General features: G+C 50.1%; 1 protein-coding gene across 10 annotated transcripts in view; it reads left to right on the forward strand.

Moving 5' to 3' along the window:
* Positions 1-15483, forward strand: part of Ptpru (protein tyrosine phosphatase receptor type U) — a 79122-nt gene that overhangs the window by 17563 nt on the left and 46076 nt on the right. For all 10 annotated transcript variants that reach the window (XR_009590582.1, XM_060379441.1, XM_060379446.1 and 7 more), the window contains exons 4-8: positions 433-514; positions 619-734; positions 1023-1197; positions 1599-1892; positions 11507-11815. Coding sequence is in view for 9 of the 10 variants with exons in the window: in XM_060379441.1 (XP_060235424.1) it covers positions 433-514; positions 619-734; positions 1023-1197; positions 1599-1892; positions 11507-11815 (976 nt within the window). In the remaining variant the exon portion in view is untranslated. The remainder of the gene's footprint in view (positions 1-432; positions 515-618; positions 735-1022; positions 1198-1598; positions 1893-11506; positions 11816-15483) is intronic.

Raw genomic sequence — 15483 nt, forward strand, 5'->3', positions numbered from 1 at the left:
TTGGGCTTGGAGGTCAGGGCAGGGGCAGGCCACCCCAAGGCCAGACCAGGTTGGAATTAATATCCGTCCAGCGTCAGGACTCAATCTGTGGTCAGGTTTGGAGTTATTCTGGGCTCAGTGTGGGTACAGTGTCGGAGGTCATTGTTATTAATAGGATGGGCAGGGTTGAGGGTGAGTTGGAACAGTACTCAGCCAGAAATTCTGTCTGATTAGAAGAATTGTTCTGCTTCGAGGGAGTTGTCCGGGTTGGGATGGAACTTCTGGCCTTGACCTCGACTTTGCTTTCTCTGCCCATACCCCTGAGCCAGCTGGCTTGGTAGCGAGGGTCTATGTGAGATGGGTTGGCATCAGTTGGTGGAGAGGGATGGTGTTGGGGCCCAACTCGGGTTGGAGGGATGTCACCGTGACAGTTGGCCTTCCCACTCCCCTCAGGTGCTGTTTGAGGCCCTCATCTCCCCAGACCACAAGGGCTACATAGGCCTAGATGACATCTTGCTCTTCAGCTACCCCTGCGGTGAGTCCCAGTCCACCCGGACACAAGGATGAGGGTAGCCTTGGCTCCTGCCTGCAGGGCATGCAGGCCCAGCTCATGCTGGGGCTCTGCCTGTTTCCCCACAGCAAAGGCCCCTCACTTCTCCCGCCTTGGAGACGTGGAGGTGAACGCGGGCCAGAATGCTTCCTTCCAGTGCATGGCCGCAGGCAGAGCTGCAGAGGCAGAGCGCTTCCTCTTGCAGGTGAGGCTGTCCCACGCAGACTTGGCTCAGGAAGGACGTGGAGGGCAGGGTGCTTCTCCTAGGCTTGGTTCCTTGCGGGGCGGGGGTTGAGTCCTCCCTTCATACCCCAGCATCTGGGCTCTGTGTCTTGCCTCTCCCAGGCTGTGCTCTGGAAGCTTGGATCCCCCTGAACCCCAGGGTGGAGGGCAGTTCCTGGCTCCTCAAATGCCTCATGGGTAGCAGAGACTCATCTACGCTGCTGGGTTGGAATGTTCCTTGACTCTCCCATCCCTCTTTCCCTTCATTCAGCGGCAGAGTGGGGTGATGGTGCCTGCGGCTGGTGTGCGGCACATCAGCCACCGTCGCTTCCTCGCCACTTTCCCGCTGGCCTCCGTAGGCCGCGCAGAACAAGATCTGTACCGCTGCGTGTCCCAGGCCCCGCGTGGCGCGGGCGTCTCCAACTTCGCGGAGCTCATCGTCAAAGGTCAGCGGATGGGCCTTGAGGAAGGCCTGAGGGGCGGGGCCCGGATAAGGTGGAGTCCGGCAGGGTTGCGCCTGCCCTTGAGGCAGGTTCAGATGAGGGCTTGGTAGCAGCTTGAGGGGCCTGGGAGGACAGTGAGGGTTTCGTGATGGGGGCAGAGGGAGACGCAGAGTCCGTCTCTGGCTGTGACCTGAACAGTGTCACCCGGCTGAGGGATGGGCTGGCCGCATGGGAGGAGGGCACAGGGAGCGGGGCTCTGTCTACATGTTCCTTCCATGCCGGTAGTGTGCTGGGGTCCCCCGGGCCTGGGCTTGTGCGTTCAGAGTGGGCGTGACTGAGTTCTGGGAGTTCTGGGGCCGCGCGGCGGCATCAGTAGGCTCCTCCTCTTCCGCATGTCCTCGCAGAGCCTCCCACCCCCATCGCGCCCCCACAGCTGCTGCGCGCAGGCCCGACCTACCTCATCATCCAGCTCAACACCAACTCCATCATTGGCGATGGGCCGATCGTGCGCAAGGAGATCGAGTACCGCATGGCTCGGGGCCCGTGGGCTGAGGTGCATGCTGTCAACCTGCAGACCTACAAGCTGTGGCACCTCGACCCGGACACCGAGTATGAGATCAGCGTGCTGCTCACACGCCCAGGGGACGGGGGCACAGGCCGCCCTGGGCCGCCGTTGCTCAGCCGGACCAAGTGTGCAGGTGGGTTGGGGGAAGGCCCCTTTCGACAGAGGCAGTAAGGCTTTCTGACACGCACGCATCTGTTGAGTTCATCCTTACCACTAGGTAAGCACTCTAGAGGCTAGCCTGGGCTACTTCTCCATAGCTTGTCTCAAAAAAAAAAAAAAAAAAAATCAAACAAGACAAAGAAAATAAAGCAAAACAACCTCCTCCCCACCCCCAACCAAATCAAAACAAAAAGGCAAACCAAGAAAACAAATCAGAAAACTTACCGGAATACTGTGCCATAGGTAGCCATACATATTTTGCAGATGAGGTGGCTGAGACAGAGATGTTAGGTAACTGGGCAACACGTCGCAGAGATGGGACCAGAACTCTTTTATTTTTAAATTTAAATTTTATTAATTATAGTTTATTCACTTTGTATCCCAGCTGTAGCCCCCTTCCCCATCCCCTCCCAATCCCACCTTCCCTCCCAAGGGACCAGAACTCTTAATTGGCCAGATTCTATCTTCTTAAACACTATCAATCGAAAATTGTTTGTGATGGATTTTATCTGGATTCCCTGGGCCTAGCATTGAGCTGGAAGTCAGCTCTTCCTTGTTTGGGAGGATGAAGTCGCAGTTGGTAAGGACCCACGATGCACCTGTACCTGGAAGACTAATAAGGAGAGAAACAGAGAGCAGGGTTCTCTGTGGTGTCAGTGCGCTGTTGTTTCTGCAAAAAATATTTTTTTTGGTGATAAATGTAGATTCTCAATGTAGATTCATGAGCTGTTATAAGGAAAACAGAGGTCCTCCATCCTTTATCATGTTTTCCACGATCGCTACGTTTTGGACAACTATAGTGTAATTTTACAATAAAGACAGACAGACATCTGGGGCTGGCAAGATGGCTCAGCAGGTAAAGGTGCTTGCCGCCAAGCCTGATGGCATGGAGACTCTCACACAACAGAAGGAGAGAGCCCACTCTCATAAGATGTCCTCTGACCTCCAGATGTGTGTGATGGTGTACTTGTGCCCTCCGCCCCCAGCCAGATGTGCGCCTGAAAAACAGTAGGTGCGATGTAAGCAAAGTCTGTAGCAAAAAGTTGACGTCTGTTGACTCCACAGCTACCTTAACAGAATCCCCCGTTTCCAGTGTCTGTGTGCCTCTGTATGTGTCCTTAGCGCTGTGTAATTTATCACCTGTGCAGGCTGGTGTGTCCGTACTACAGAGTGGGACCCCTGAGCAGTCAGTTCCCCTACACACAATTCACACTGCTGTTCTATAGCCACAGCCAATTCTCTCTTCCTCCACCCACCCCACTGGTAACCACAGATCTGTCCTTCGGTCCTAGAATACTGTCATCTCCAGACTGTTCCATAAATGACACCATGCAGTATTTAACCTTTTTGGAATTGCTTCTTTTGAAAAAATTTTTTTTGGGGGTAAAATTTTTTTGGGGGGTTTATTGCAATATAATCTGCATTTGCACATGTCACTCATTAAAGTTTACTGTCTAGAGGCTTGCAGTTTCTCTGGAGCTGCGCAGCTCTTAATATGATTGATTTCGGAACACGCCATCACTCCAGGTGGGACCCTTACATGGTTTAACAGTCACCAAGGTCATACTAATCCGGAAGCCCGAGGCAAACATGAGCCCACTTTCCATCCCTCTTGATTCACTCTTTGTAGATATTATATGTAGTAGAACCGTGTATGACGGTTTGCAGTCTTTTGCTGGCGGCTTCTTCTTTTGGCCTTGTTCTCCTATAAGGAGTTGTCATTACTGTATTCCTTTTGGTTGTGTTGCGTAGAACTCTTGTGTATCACATGTCCATTCGCCAGCGGCCAGATACTTGGGTTGTTTATGCTTTTTGGCCATCAGGAACAATATTCCATACAAGTTTTAAGAATGTTTATTTTTAGTTGTGTGTGCATGTATGTGTGTGTGTGTGTGTTTTGTGCGTGATGTGCGCTTATGAGTGCAGGTGCCTGACAAGGCCAGAAGAGAGCATTGGATTGCCCCTGGGTCTGGAGTTACAGGTGTGAATCACCTGATGTGGCTGCTGGGGACGGAACTCTGAGATCTCTGCCAGAGCAGCCGTTGCTTCTAACAGCTGAGACCGCCCTCCCTCTCATCGTCCTGATATGCATTTCTTTAGTGTCTAGTGTTGCTGAACATCTCTCCACACATGACTGCCGCCTGTGCTCTTCGGTGAATTGCCTGTTTATATCATTGCTCATTTCTTAATAGAATTGCTTTTTGTCCTATTGAGCGCTGAGACTTCTTATGTATTCTAGGTAACAGATGCATCTAGAGTGCATTATTAGTGTATTAATGGATGCATAATCTGTAGGTATTTCTGCCTCCAGGGATCTTGTCCCCTTCTTGTCTTGACATGGACGGAGATCAACCATTTTAAATTTTGATGAAGTTGTGTTTCTCAAGCTGCCCAGCGCGTTTGGGGTCAATCATAAGAGTCCCTTGCCTAGCCCTAAGCTAGCTCTTGAATATCCTTTTCTATTTCTTCTTTTATTTATTTATTTTTCTCTAAAAGTCTAATAGTTTCATCTTTACATTTGTGGTCTGTTTTGGATAATGTGTGAGGTTAAGGTTAAGAGTCAAACAGTTTTTACAATTAATTTTTAGTTGTTTTTTTTTTTGGTGAACGTATTTATTTAGCGTTTGTGTCTGTTTGGGCACTCGCTTGCCATGGTGTGCTTGTGGAGGCTGGAGAGGAGCCTTCTGGAGTCTGTTCTCTCCTTCCACCACGTGGGTCCTGGGGATCGAACTCAAGTTTGTCAGGTTTGACAGCAAGCATTTTTTACCTACTGAGCCATTGTGACAGCCTGCAATCCATATTCTTAAGTGTTATTAAAGCATTTGTGTGCCAACTAAAATCTAGTTTAGTGCCAGACTTTGGCAGAGAGATGGTTGGGTGGTGGGTCATTGTCCCTGTGGTGATTGCTTTCCAGCTGAGGGGTCCGGTGGGGCGCCATACCCACCGAGAGCTTCATTCTCCTTGTTTTATAAGTGGAAACAACAGGAATCTCTACCATATGGGGCAGCATAGAGATTCAGGCAACGGATGCTTATTGAGCGTCTATTATGTGCCAGGTAATGTCACAGTTGCTAGGGAGACATGGTTGCACCCTAGACAGAGGCCACCAGCGTTTGGGTCCTCTTAAGACTCTGCAGGGAGCTTGTGTCCTGGCAGAAGGAGGCAGATGATAAATAAGTAAACACGTGGAATATATAGTCTGTCAGATGGTGATAAGTGTGCGAGAGGGAATAAATCAGGGCGGGGGATGGGGAGGGGGTGGAGGGTTGCTATTTATAAAAAGCTGAAGGACTGTCTTGTTGAGATGGCGGCATTTTAGCAGAGTTGTGCAGGAGGTGAGGGGCTACTCCAGGTGGTGTGCTGGATAGGGACAGCTGGGAAGGAACAGTCCGGACAGGCAGACCACTGAGTGCAAAGGCCTGGAGCCTGGAGGAGACCGGTACGAGAGGATGCATAAATAGTTTGTGATGTCAGATTCAGAGGTGAAGTGACCTGGGGCAGTGGATGGCAGGGCTTGCAGAACAAGCATGAATGTGTGCAGCTGGTGCTCAGAAGGTCTGCTCTGGAGATCTGTGGGGCAGCTTCTTGTTTCATGATGGCTATGGGAGGGCCCGGTGCACTGTGGGTAGCCTCACCTTTAGGCAGGTGATCTTAGGTCTTATAAGAAAGAAGGCTGAGCAAGGGGAGATGGAAAGAGAGAGAGGGGGGAGAGAGAGAGAGCTCTCCTGCAAGCAGTATTCCTCCAGGGCCTCTGCTTCAGTTCCTGCCTTGAGCTCCTGCCCTGGCTTTCCTGGTTGATGGACCATGGTGTGGAAGTGGAAGCCAATAAGCTTTTCCTTCCCCAAGCTGCTTTTAGTTACGGTGTGTATCACAGCAAGAGAGAGACAAACTGTGACAGAGGGCAAAGGTTCCTGAAGGAGACCCATGGGGAGGTGCCTACAGCTGTTGAAGCCAGAGATGGTAGTCGGGCCTGAGCGGAAGCGACCACCATGACAGTGATGACAAGCTGCTCAGCCTGGTTGGTTCTGAAGTCAGTGGCATCCGCCGATAGATCTGCTCTGGGATGAAGGAGAAACAAATTAAGAGAGAGGCCAGGGCGCTCCAAGGTGTTTTGCTTGAGTAACTGGACGGATGGAGCTGTCACTTACTGCGAAGGAGCCCATAGCAGCAGAGTTGGTGGCGGGAGCCAACCTGGGGGCTGTCATAGATCAGGAGCTGTGCGTTGGACACGGTGACTTTGAGATGCCATTAAATGTGCCACTGGCGATCTCCACCAGGCAGCTGGATGGATGAGCAAGAGGCCAAGGGAAGGATGTGGGCTGCTGGTACAAATCTGAAAGTCGTCCCTGCAGAGATGGCGTTGGTGGCGTTTGAAGCCGTGCGGCGGCACCACATCTGTCATGTTAGCCCTCTCCCCGAGGAGGCATTTGGTGGTGTCTGGAGGCATGTAGCCTGTCATACTGGCTGCTGCCAGCATTAAGAGGTTGAGGAGAGGTTGGACGGCCATCCAGTGAGTCCAGTGACGGTTATTTCATCCAAACTGTCAGTGGTGTTGAGGTTGAAAAACCCCTGTTTAGGTTTTTGGGGAGTGTAAATGAGGAGATGGACTTGTGAAGCTGATCCTTGGGGTCCTGCAGGGTTTTGGGTTAACTTGGGCAATTGTAGGGGTGAACATGGCATGCACGTGAAATACTGTCCTGGGCACACCATGGGCCAACCATGGCACTCTGTAAGTGGCAGCTGTCATCATTATGGCGTTTTTTATTTGCCACTTAGAATAAAAGAGATCCGAGCTTGAGGCACATGGAAATCCCTGTTGTGCTCTCCTGAGTGTGCAGATGGGGACACTGAAACCCAGATGGAGAAGGGACTTGCTTGCAATCAGACAGTGGGTCAAGAACCTGGGATGTGGGGTTGGGGAAATGGCTCAGTCAATAACGTGATTGCTGTCAACTACTTAGAAATGATGAGTGCAGTACTGTGTGTGCCTGTGATCACTGTGTGGGGGCGTTGAGTGGAAGCAGAAGACTCAGGCATGTATGTATACACACACACGCACACACACAGACACAGACACACACACTCAGTCAGTTACCAGGAAGTTACAGCTATTTTTTGTGGTCTGACTGGGAGCAGAGAGGGTTGTTTTGATACCTGTGCGTATTGTTTCTGCCGCTGGAGCTGAATGATCTGGCTGGGGTTGAGCCATTCTTTATGGTTAGGAGCTATTGACCTGTACAGCCTGACTTAATTCCTCATGACCCGAGACTATTACCCAAGTCATAACTTTCGATCATTCACATTTTACAGGTGAATCAACTAAGATTTAGAGATTCGGTCACTTGACCATGTCTGTACTGAGGTCCACAGCAGAGCCAGAGGCAGAGTTGGCGTCTTAGCTACTTTCCTGTTGCTGTCAATAAATATCCTGAGACAAACAGCCTGAGGAAGGGTTTATTTTGGCTCACAGTTAGTTTGAGGGTATAGTCCATCGTGGCACATGCGCTTGCGCGAGGGGGCGGGGTGGGGTGGGGAGGGAAGGTCAGGACAGCAGGAGCATGAAGCAGCCGGCCACATCCGGGGCACAGTCAGGGAGAGTAGGATACGGGAGGCACGCGCTCGGTTCCACGGCTCCTCAGTCTGGGATCCACCCACGGCTAAGGTGATTCTTCCCACCTCAGTTAACTTCATCAAGAAAATCCCCCACAGGTACGCCCAGAGACGCCCCTCCCAGGCTATCCCACATCCTATCAGAGTGAGAAGCCACACGAACCACCGCAGCTGGGACCTCTTGATCGCCAATGAGTGCCAATGAGTGATGACAGATAGGGGCAGCTCTGTCGCTGCCCCTGCTTCTGGCCAAGTGCGCGCTGGTGTCAGGCACAGAGAAACACTTGCCTTAGGCTAGCCAGGGTGGCGATGGGGTAGGGGCCAGGTGGGTAGACTCGAAACCAAGACCTCCCACCCATCCCTCCTAATCACAGGCTTCTCTTTCTTGTTATTACCACCCTGGAGCCTGGCCTGGGGTTGTTTTGCTCTTGGGCAGCTGTGTTGTCAGGCTCTGCGGGCCTACAATTCCCTCCACTCTATTATTTACTGTAAAAACAATAACATTGCACCAGGAAAAGGTTTAAAAAAAAAAGCCCTCTGAATCATACCGTCCTAGCTCAACAGCTGCCTTAATTTTTCTGTCTTGTTCCAGTCTCTGCCCATATGTCTTCGGTGCACATTTTCACACGCTTGTCATTGGGATGGAGCAGACGCTCCAGGATGCTGCTTCGTTTTGCTCAGTGCTGGTCCATGTGCGCCACTGCTTATAATTATGTTATTGCCTGCAGATATCTACCCAGTGTCCCCTGATTGCTGGGCTGTTTGTTTCTATATCCTTATTATTATAATACTACACTGGAAAAATTAAATGCTTACTGTTCTTTTTATTTTCTTGAATTGTATTCTTTGGGGTAAGCCGTCAGGAGTGATTAGAGGAAGGGCCCTGACGTGTTATTGCTTTGCGGCGTGCTTTCTGCTAATTCACATTGCTGCAGAAGTCTCACTTGGGCGCACGCGTTACCTTATTGATCACTTTTGGCTGGGCGCTCTGGTTTGCCATGTCCCATGTGATGTTTGTGTTCCCTCTCTTTTGCTGTTGTTCCTTTTGAGGCATGAGCTCATATAGCCTAAGCTAACCCCCAGCTAGCTACATACCTGAGGATAACCTTGGAGTCTGGATCCCCTAAGCAAACGGTTCTCAACCTGTGGGTTAGGAGGTTGAACGGCCCTTTCAACAGGGGTCACCTAAGACCACCGGGAAATGGAGATATTTACATTACGATTCTTAACAGTAGCAAAATTACCGTTATGAAGCAGCAACAAAAACAAAAACTCTCAAAAACAAAAAAAAAAAAAAAAAAAAAAAAAAAAGAAAGGGTGGTGTATTGGCCCCTGTGGACACCCTGGTACAGTGCACACAGGCCAGCCCAGAGCTGGAGAGCAGTGACCAAGGCAACGGCAGGTGAGCACACAGTGTCACACCCAAAACACAGAAGAACGATGGGTCAAGCCAGACCCACCCGAACCCCTGTGGGCTTCTCAGAAAGGGGAGAGATCCCACATATGGCAACTAGACCAGCAGCCGGCATCCTTCATGGCATGGTAGTGAGGGGCAGCAGCCAGTCATTAGTGTCCGTGGGGGATGGGACTTGGGTGTGTTCTGCTTTTGGGGAGCAGGGCGCTGGTCAAGACATAGGTCTTGTCAGCAGGTTCTGAAATCTGAAACTTCTCTCTCTGATGGCCCCATAGGGGCCAAAGACTTGCCTCTTGCCCAGGCTAGGGAAGAAATGAAGGCTGGGTAGGGTCAGGAGCTTGCTGTGCTCAGAGGTAGGCCGACAATTGTCACCCATGCACTCCTGTGTTGGGAGAGTGTGAACTTATGTTTTCAGATGTATCTCTTATAAGGGGGGTGCTGAGTAGATTGTCAAGGACAAGGAAGGATCCCTAGGGTCCTCCCTGAATCTTCGCAACGGGTAAAGTCACAGTGTCTTTGCAGCCGCTCACAATGGGGTCTTGAGGTCTCTGACGTGACACTTTGAAGCAAGGTGCTCAGAGAACTTTTGAGACATAGATTTGAATGTCCTCCAATCAGGTTGTGAGGGATAAAGGATCCTTGGAGGCATCTTGGCTTCTTTCCTCTCTGAGGTTTGATTAAGACCATAGGCTGGCCAAGGTAGATGCAGAGATGTGGGCTGAGCCCTGTCACCTCCTGGTTTCACTTTGGAAACTGCGTGTAGGCGAGTGTGCGTGTGTGTGCATGTGTTTGTATGTGTGCATGTGTTTGTATGTGTGTGTGTGTACATGTACCACAGTACATGTATGGAGGTCAGAGGACAATGCAGGAGGCAGTTCGTTCCTTCTACCTTGTGTGTCCTCAGGCCCCGCCTTGCATTTTCGAGACAGGGTCTTTCACTGCCCTAGAACCCCTCAGATAAGCCAGGCTGGCCGTCCATTGAATCCCAAGGATCTGTCTGCTTCTGCCTCCTAGGTGCTGGGATTACAAGCACACATTACCACCTCCATTTTGATGTGGACTCTGGGAATTGAACTCGGGCCCCACCCTTGCAAAGCAAGCATTTTTGCCTACAGAGCTGTCTCTCCAGCTCATCCGTGTCTCTGTTTCCAAATGGGGGATGTATTTTGGCATGTGGAGCCATTAAGAGACTTGGTAACATAGCCGGTCTCTCTCTCCTGTTGGAGTAGCTGTGTCTCTTCAAGGCATGAGTGTGCCCCGGGGACCAGGGCAGCGGCAGGTCAGAGTATGGATTCTGGCGCCAGCCTGATTGGATTTAGATCCTAGCTTCACCCCTTGATTTTGTGACTGTGGACTCCTCACCTAAGCAAAAGCTCTCTGCTTTCTCATTTGTATAGCAGGGTCAATGACAGCCCCTGTCTCATTGGGGTTCAACAAGATTAAATGAGATAAGACATTTTTTAAAAGCCCTTAGAAAGATGCTGGACACTTCCAGAATCCCCTAAATATTAACTGCTGGCATTATCAGTGCATCGGCGGCACATTGCGTTTTCCTGTGGCTTTGGCAGCTGGGGAGCTCACCACTGAATTTGTACTTTACCTGTAGAGCCCTACCTCGGGCATAGCGGCATGGATGTCTGTTTCTGCTGTCCAAACATTCTCTGTCATATTGTACCCTTTGCTGTCACGGCTTCCTCCATCATCCAGGTTTACTGTTACTGTAATTCTCCATATGTTACTATAAATGGTTTTACACCAAGTTCAGAATTAGTAAACGAAGAAAATGTAGCAACAGGTTGTTTCTGAGTGGCCCAGTGTTGTTCAGGATGTTAACCAGGAGGTAAATTGTGCTGTATAGAGCACACCTTTTTGTTTTGAGACAGGGTCTCACTATGCAGCCTGGGCTGACCTCCTGAGTGCTGGAATTATAGGCATGTGCCGCCATGCTGGCAATATCTATCTGTCTGTCTGTCTGTCTGTCTATCTGTAGTGTGTGTGTGTGTGTGTGTGTGGACACACTGTGAATGTGGAGGTCAAAGGACACCTACACAGAGTTATTTCTTTTCCTCTACAACACAGGTCTCAGGAATTGAACTCAGGTCATTGGGGGTGGCCAAATGTCTTTATCCCACCGAGCCTTCTGTCCGGCCCAGTAGCTTTTGTTTTGTGAGGGTTGTGGTGTGTTACTCTTGGCCATGCCTGGCTCACTTGTGTCACCGTGACAGGCACGGTGTGGTCTAGCCGTCCTCTGAGGGAGACTTGCTTCTGTGTGGGTGCTGGGGATCCAGATTTATGTCCTTTCATTCCGAAGTTCAGGAAACCAAGGCTGAGAGGGGTGGAATCACTCAGGCAGCGATTGCCGGCTGTAGGTGACAGAGCCAAGCTTCCGACGTGTCTCACTTGCTCGAGAGCATGCAGTGTTACGGCCTGTTCAGTTCTGAGGGTGCCAGGGGTTCCTCAAGGCAGAGGAGGAATGATTTCTGGCAGCTGATTAATGCTTTCTTCCTCTCCTTCTTTTTCTCTTCCCTTTTCCTCAACCTTCTCCCTGCTTCCTATGTCTCCAGAGCCCATGAGGGCCCCCAAAGGCCTGGCTTTTGCTGAGATCCAGGCTCGTCAGCTCACCCTGCAGTGGGAGCCCCTGGGCTACAACGTGACGCGTTGCCACACCTACGCTGTGACCCTGTGCTATCACTACACCCTGGGCGGCAGCCACAATCAGACCATCCGGGAGTGTGTGAAGATGGAGCGGGGTGCCAGCCGCTACACCATCAAGAATCTGTTGCCATTCAGGAATGTCCACGTGCGGCTGATCCTCACCAACCCGGAGGGGCGCAAGGAGGGCAAGGAGGTCACCTTCCAGACAGACGAAGATGGTGAGTGTGCCGGCTGGATTCCCAGAGCCCCGGGTGCCTCCGGTGCCCGGGATCAACGCTCAGATTCACGCAGGAAACTCTGGGAAGGCAGTGGTGGCCCTAACTCATTCTCGGAGACGGTAGGTTCTTAGGTTAGTGTAATTTCTCCCTTGAGGGAGAACTCAGCAGCAGGATTTGGACCAGGAATGGTCCTCATAGCAAGGTTTTTAATAACAGTTTTCACTTGTGAAATAGATTTGGATATATGTTCGGTCACTTTCGCTTTTTTTTTTTTTTCTTTCTTTTGAGACAGCCTCTCACTGACCCAGGACCTTACCAGTAGTCTAGACCGGCTGGTCAGCAGGTTTCAGGGATCCTTTCATCTCTGACCCCCTTCCCTGAGCACTGGGGTTTCACATGTAAAAACCATGCCTGGCTTTTACATGGGTGCTCTGCATAGAACTTGGATCCTTGTGTTTGCATAGCAAGCACTTTCACCAATTGAGCCATCTCTCCAGTCCCACTTTTAGCTTTTTGAGCCTTTATTCCACCGTTCTCCCCTCTTCTAACATGGCCTTGCTGTGTAGCAGAGGCTGGCCTCTAATCGTTTCTCTTCAGCCTCCTCAGTGCTGGGCGTGTTCAGCCTCCACCATGCTTGGCTGGTTCGAGCCTAATTTCTTTTTCTTTTTCTTTTTATTTTTTTAGATTTAGTATGTATTCAGTGTTCTGCCTGCATGTGAGCCAGCAGAGGGCACCAGATCTCACTATAGATGGTTATGAGCCACCATGTGGCTTGCTGGGAATTGAACTCAGGACCTTTGAAAGAGCAGCTGGTGCTCTTAACCTCTGAGCCATCTCTCCGGCCCCCCTGAACCTAATTTCTAACGCATGCACTTAAAGCTGTATGTTTTTCTTTATGCTCTGCTCTGGCTGCATCCAGTCATGTTTGCTGTGGTCCAGGTTGGGGCTTGACCCCAGACTTGTACATGATAACAGGTGTTTTGCAGCACAGGGCTCTGTCTTCAGCTTACCCATAAGTTTTGATACATTGTCTTCATTACCTTTCAGTTTAAAACATTTTCTAACTGCTGTAATAATTCCCTGTTTGACTCAAAAGTCATTTAGAATTACTTTGCTTAATTTCTTTCTTTCTCTTTTTTTTGGGGGGGGGATGGCTTTTAGAAAAATTAATGTATTCACTTTACATCCCAATTGCAAGCTTTCCCTCCCTCCTCTCCTCTCAGTTCCTCCCTCTCACCTCACCTTCCTGTCATCCTCTCATCCTACCTTTCTCCTCAGAAGAGGCTCAGAAAAAAGGGAGCCCTTCCATGGATATTAGCCAGTCTTGGCATATCAAATCGCAGTAGGACTAAGCATATTTCCTCCCAGGGCTAGGCAAGGCAGCCCAGTTAGGGAAAAGGGATCCCAAGGTGGGCATCAAAGTCAGCTCCAGCTCCTGCTCCTGCTGTTAGGAGTCCCACATGGGGACCGACCCCACAACAACTGTTACATATGTGCCGAGGGCCTAGGTCTGTCTCATGTGTGCTCTCTGTTTGGTGGTTCAGTCTCTGTGGGCCCCTTTGTGACCAGGTTGATTGGTTCTGTGTGTTTTCTTGTGGTGTCCTTGGCCTCTCTGGCTTCTTCAATCCTTTATCCCCCTCTTCTGTGGAATTCTCCACACCCTGCATGATGTTTGGCTGTGGGTCTCTGCATCTGTTTCCATCAGATGACAGTTTGATGCCAGGTGCCTGTTGGAAGTATAGCAGCATATCATTAACAGTGTCAGGGGCAGGCTCTCCTTTATGGCATGGGTCTCAAGCTGGGCCAGTCATTGCTTGGTCATTCCCTCAATTTCTGCTCCATCTCTACCCCTGTATATCTTGTTGGAAGGACGAATTGTGGGTCTGAGGTTTTGTGGCTGGGTTGGTGTTCCAGTCCCTCTACTGGAAGGCTTTTCTGGTTACAGCTCTCTCCCTGTCCCCTCTCCCTCCATCCTCCCCTCCACTTGATCCCTTCTTCTCCTCTCCCCACCCGGTTCCCTTCCTCCATCCACCCCCACCCATGTCTATTCTGTTTCCCCTTCTCAGTGAAAATCAAGTTCACCCCCACCCCCACTCCAGGCCCTCCCTGTTATTTAGCTTCTTTGGGTCTGTGGATTGTAGCATGGTTATCCCGTACTTTCTGTCTATTATCCACTTATAAGTAAGTAAATACCACGTGTATCTTTTCTGGGTCTGGGTTACCTCACTCAGGATGATATTTTCTAGTTCCATCCATTTGCTTACAAGTTTCATGACGTCATTGTCTTTAGTAGATGAGTAATATTCCATTGTGTAAATGTTCTACATTTTCTTTATCTATTCTTTGGTCGAGGAACATCTAGGTTCCTCACGCAGTTTCTGGCTATTATGAATAAAGCTTCTGTGAAAAGAGTTGAGCAAGTGTCCTTGTGGTATGGTAGAGCATGTTTTGGGAATATGCCCAGGAGTGGTATAGCTGGGTCTTGAGGTAGAACTATTCCCAATTTTCTGAGAAAGTGCCAAATTGATTACCAAAGTGGTTGTATAAGTTGGCACTCCCACCAGCAAAGGAGGAGTGTTCTCCTTGCTCCACATCCTTGCCAAAATGTGCTGTCACTTGAGTTTTTGATCTTGGCCATTCTGATGGGTGTAAGATGGAATCTCATAGCTGTTTTCATTTGCATTTCCTTGATGACTAAGGATTTTGAACATTTCTTTAAGTGCTTCTTGGCCTTTAGAGATTCCTCTATTGTGAATTCCTTCTTTAGATCTGTACCCCATTTTTAAATTGAGTTATTTGATTTGTTGATGTCTAGTGTCTTGAGGTCTTTATGTATTTTGGGTATCAGCCCTTGGTCGGATATAGGATTGGTGAAGCTCTTTTTCCATTCTGCAGGCTGCCTTTTTTTTTTTTGGAATGGGGCGCTGTTTGCTGCTGTGCTTTTCGGGGAGTTGGTGGGCAGCTGGTTGCGGGGGGGGGGGGGTTACCTGGTGTCCCACAGGCCTCTGGGGAAGCAGGCCTGTGGGGAAGCAGAGTTGTGTGTAGGGGGGGAGCTTTTGTTCAAGACAGGGTTTCTCTGTGTAGCCCCGGCTGCCCTGGAACTCACTCTTTAGACCAGACTGGCCTCAATGTCAAAAATCTATCCACCTGCCTCTGCCTCTGCCTCTTGAGAGCTGGAGTTAATACATGTGCCACCACCAGCTGGCCAGTTTGCCTAATTTCCAAGCACTTAGAACTTGTGTGCGTGTGCGAGTGTGCGTGTTTGTGTTGCTGGGGATTGAGACCGATACCTGGGCTTTATGCATGCAAGGCCAGAACCGTACTATTGAGACCCAACCCGAGTCCACCAAGGAGAACTTCTAATTAATTATCTTCTTGTTATTAATTTCTGGCTTCGTCCACCGTGGTCAGAGTAGGAATTCTAAATTTAGTCTTTTCAGATGTGACCCTTGCTCTGTGGCCCAGCAAGTGGTTTAAATCTTGGTAGGTGTCCCCTGCGTCTCATCCTGCCAGTGCTGGGCGCAGTGTACTCTGAATGTCACACTGTCTGAGTTTACTGGCCTGCTCCACATCGGATGCCCGTATGGATGGGCTCCATGTGTGAATGCGTACAGCCCCCATGACCACCCTGTGCGGCAGGTTGCTGTTTCGGGTCCTACACGCCAGGT

This window comes from Meriones unguiculatus, chromosome 3 (genome assembly GCF_030254825.1).
Source record: "Meriones unguiculatus strain TT.TT164.6M chromosome 3, Bangor_MerUng_6.1, whole genome shotgun sequence".
NCBI lineage: Eukaryota > Metazoa > Chordata > Mammalia > Rodentia > Muridae > Meriones > Meriones unguiculatus.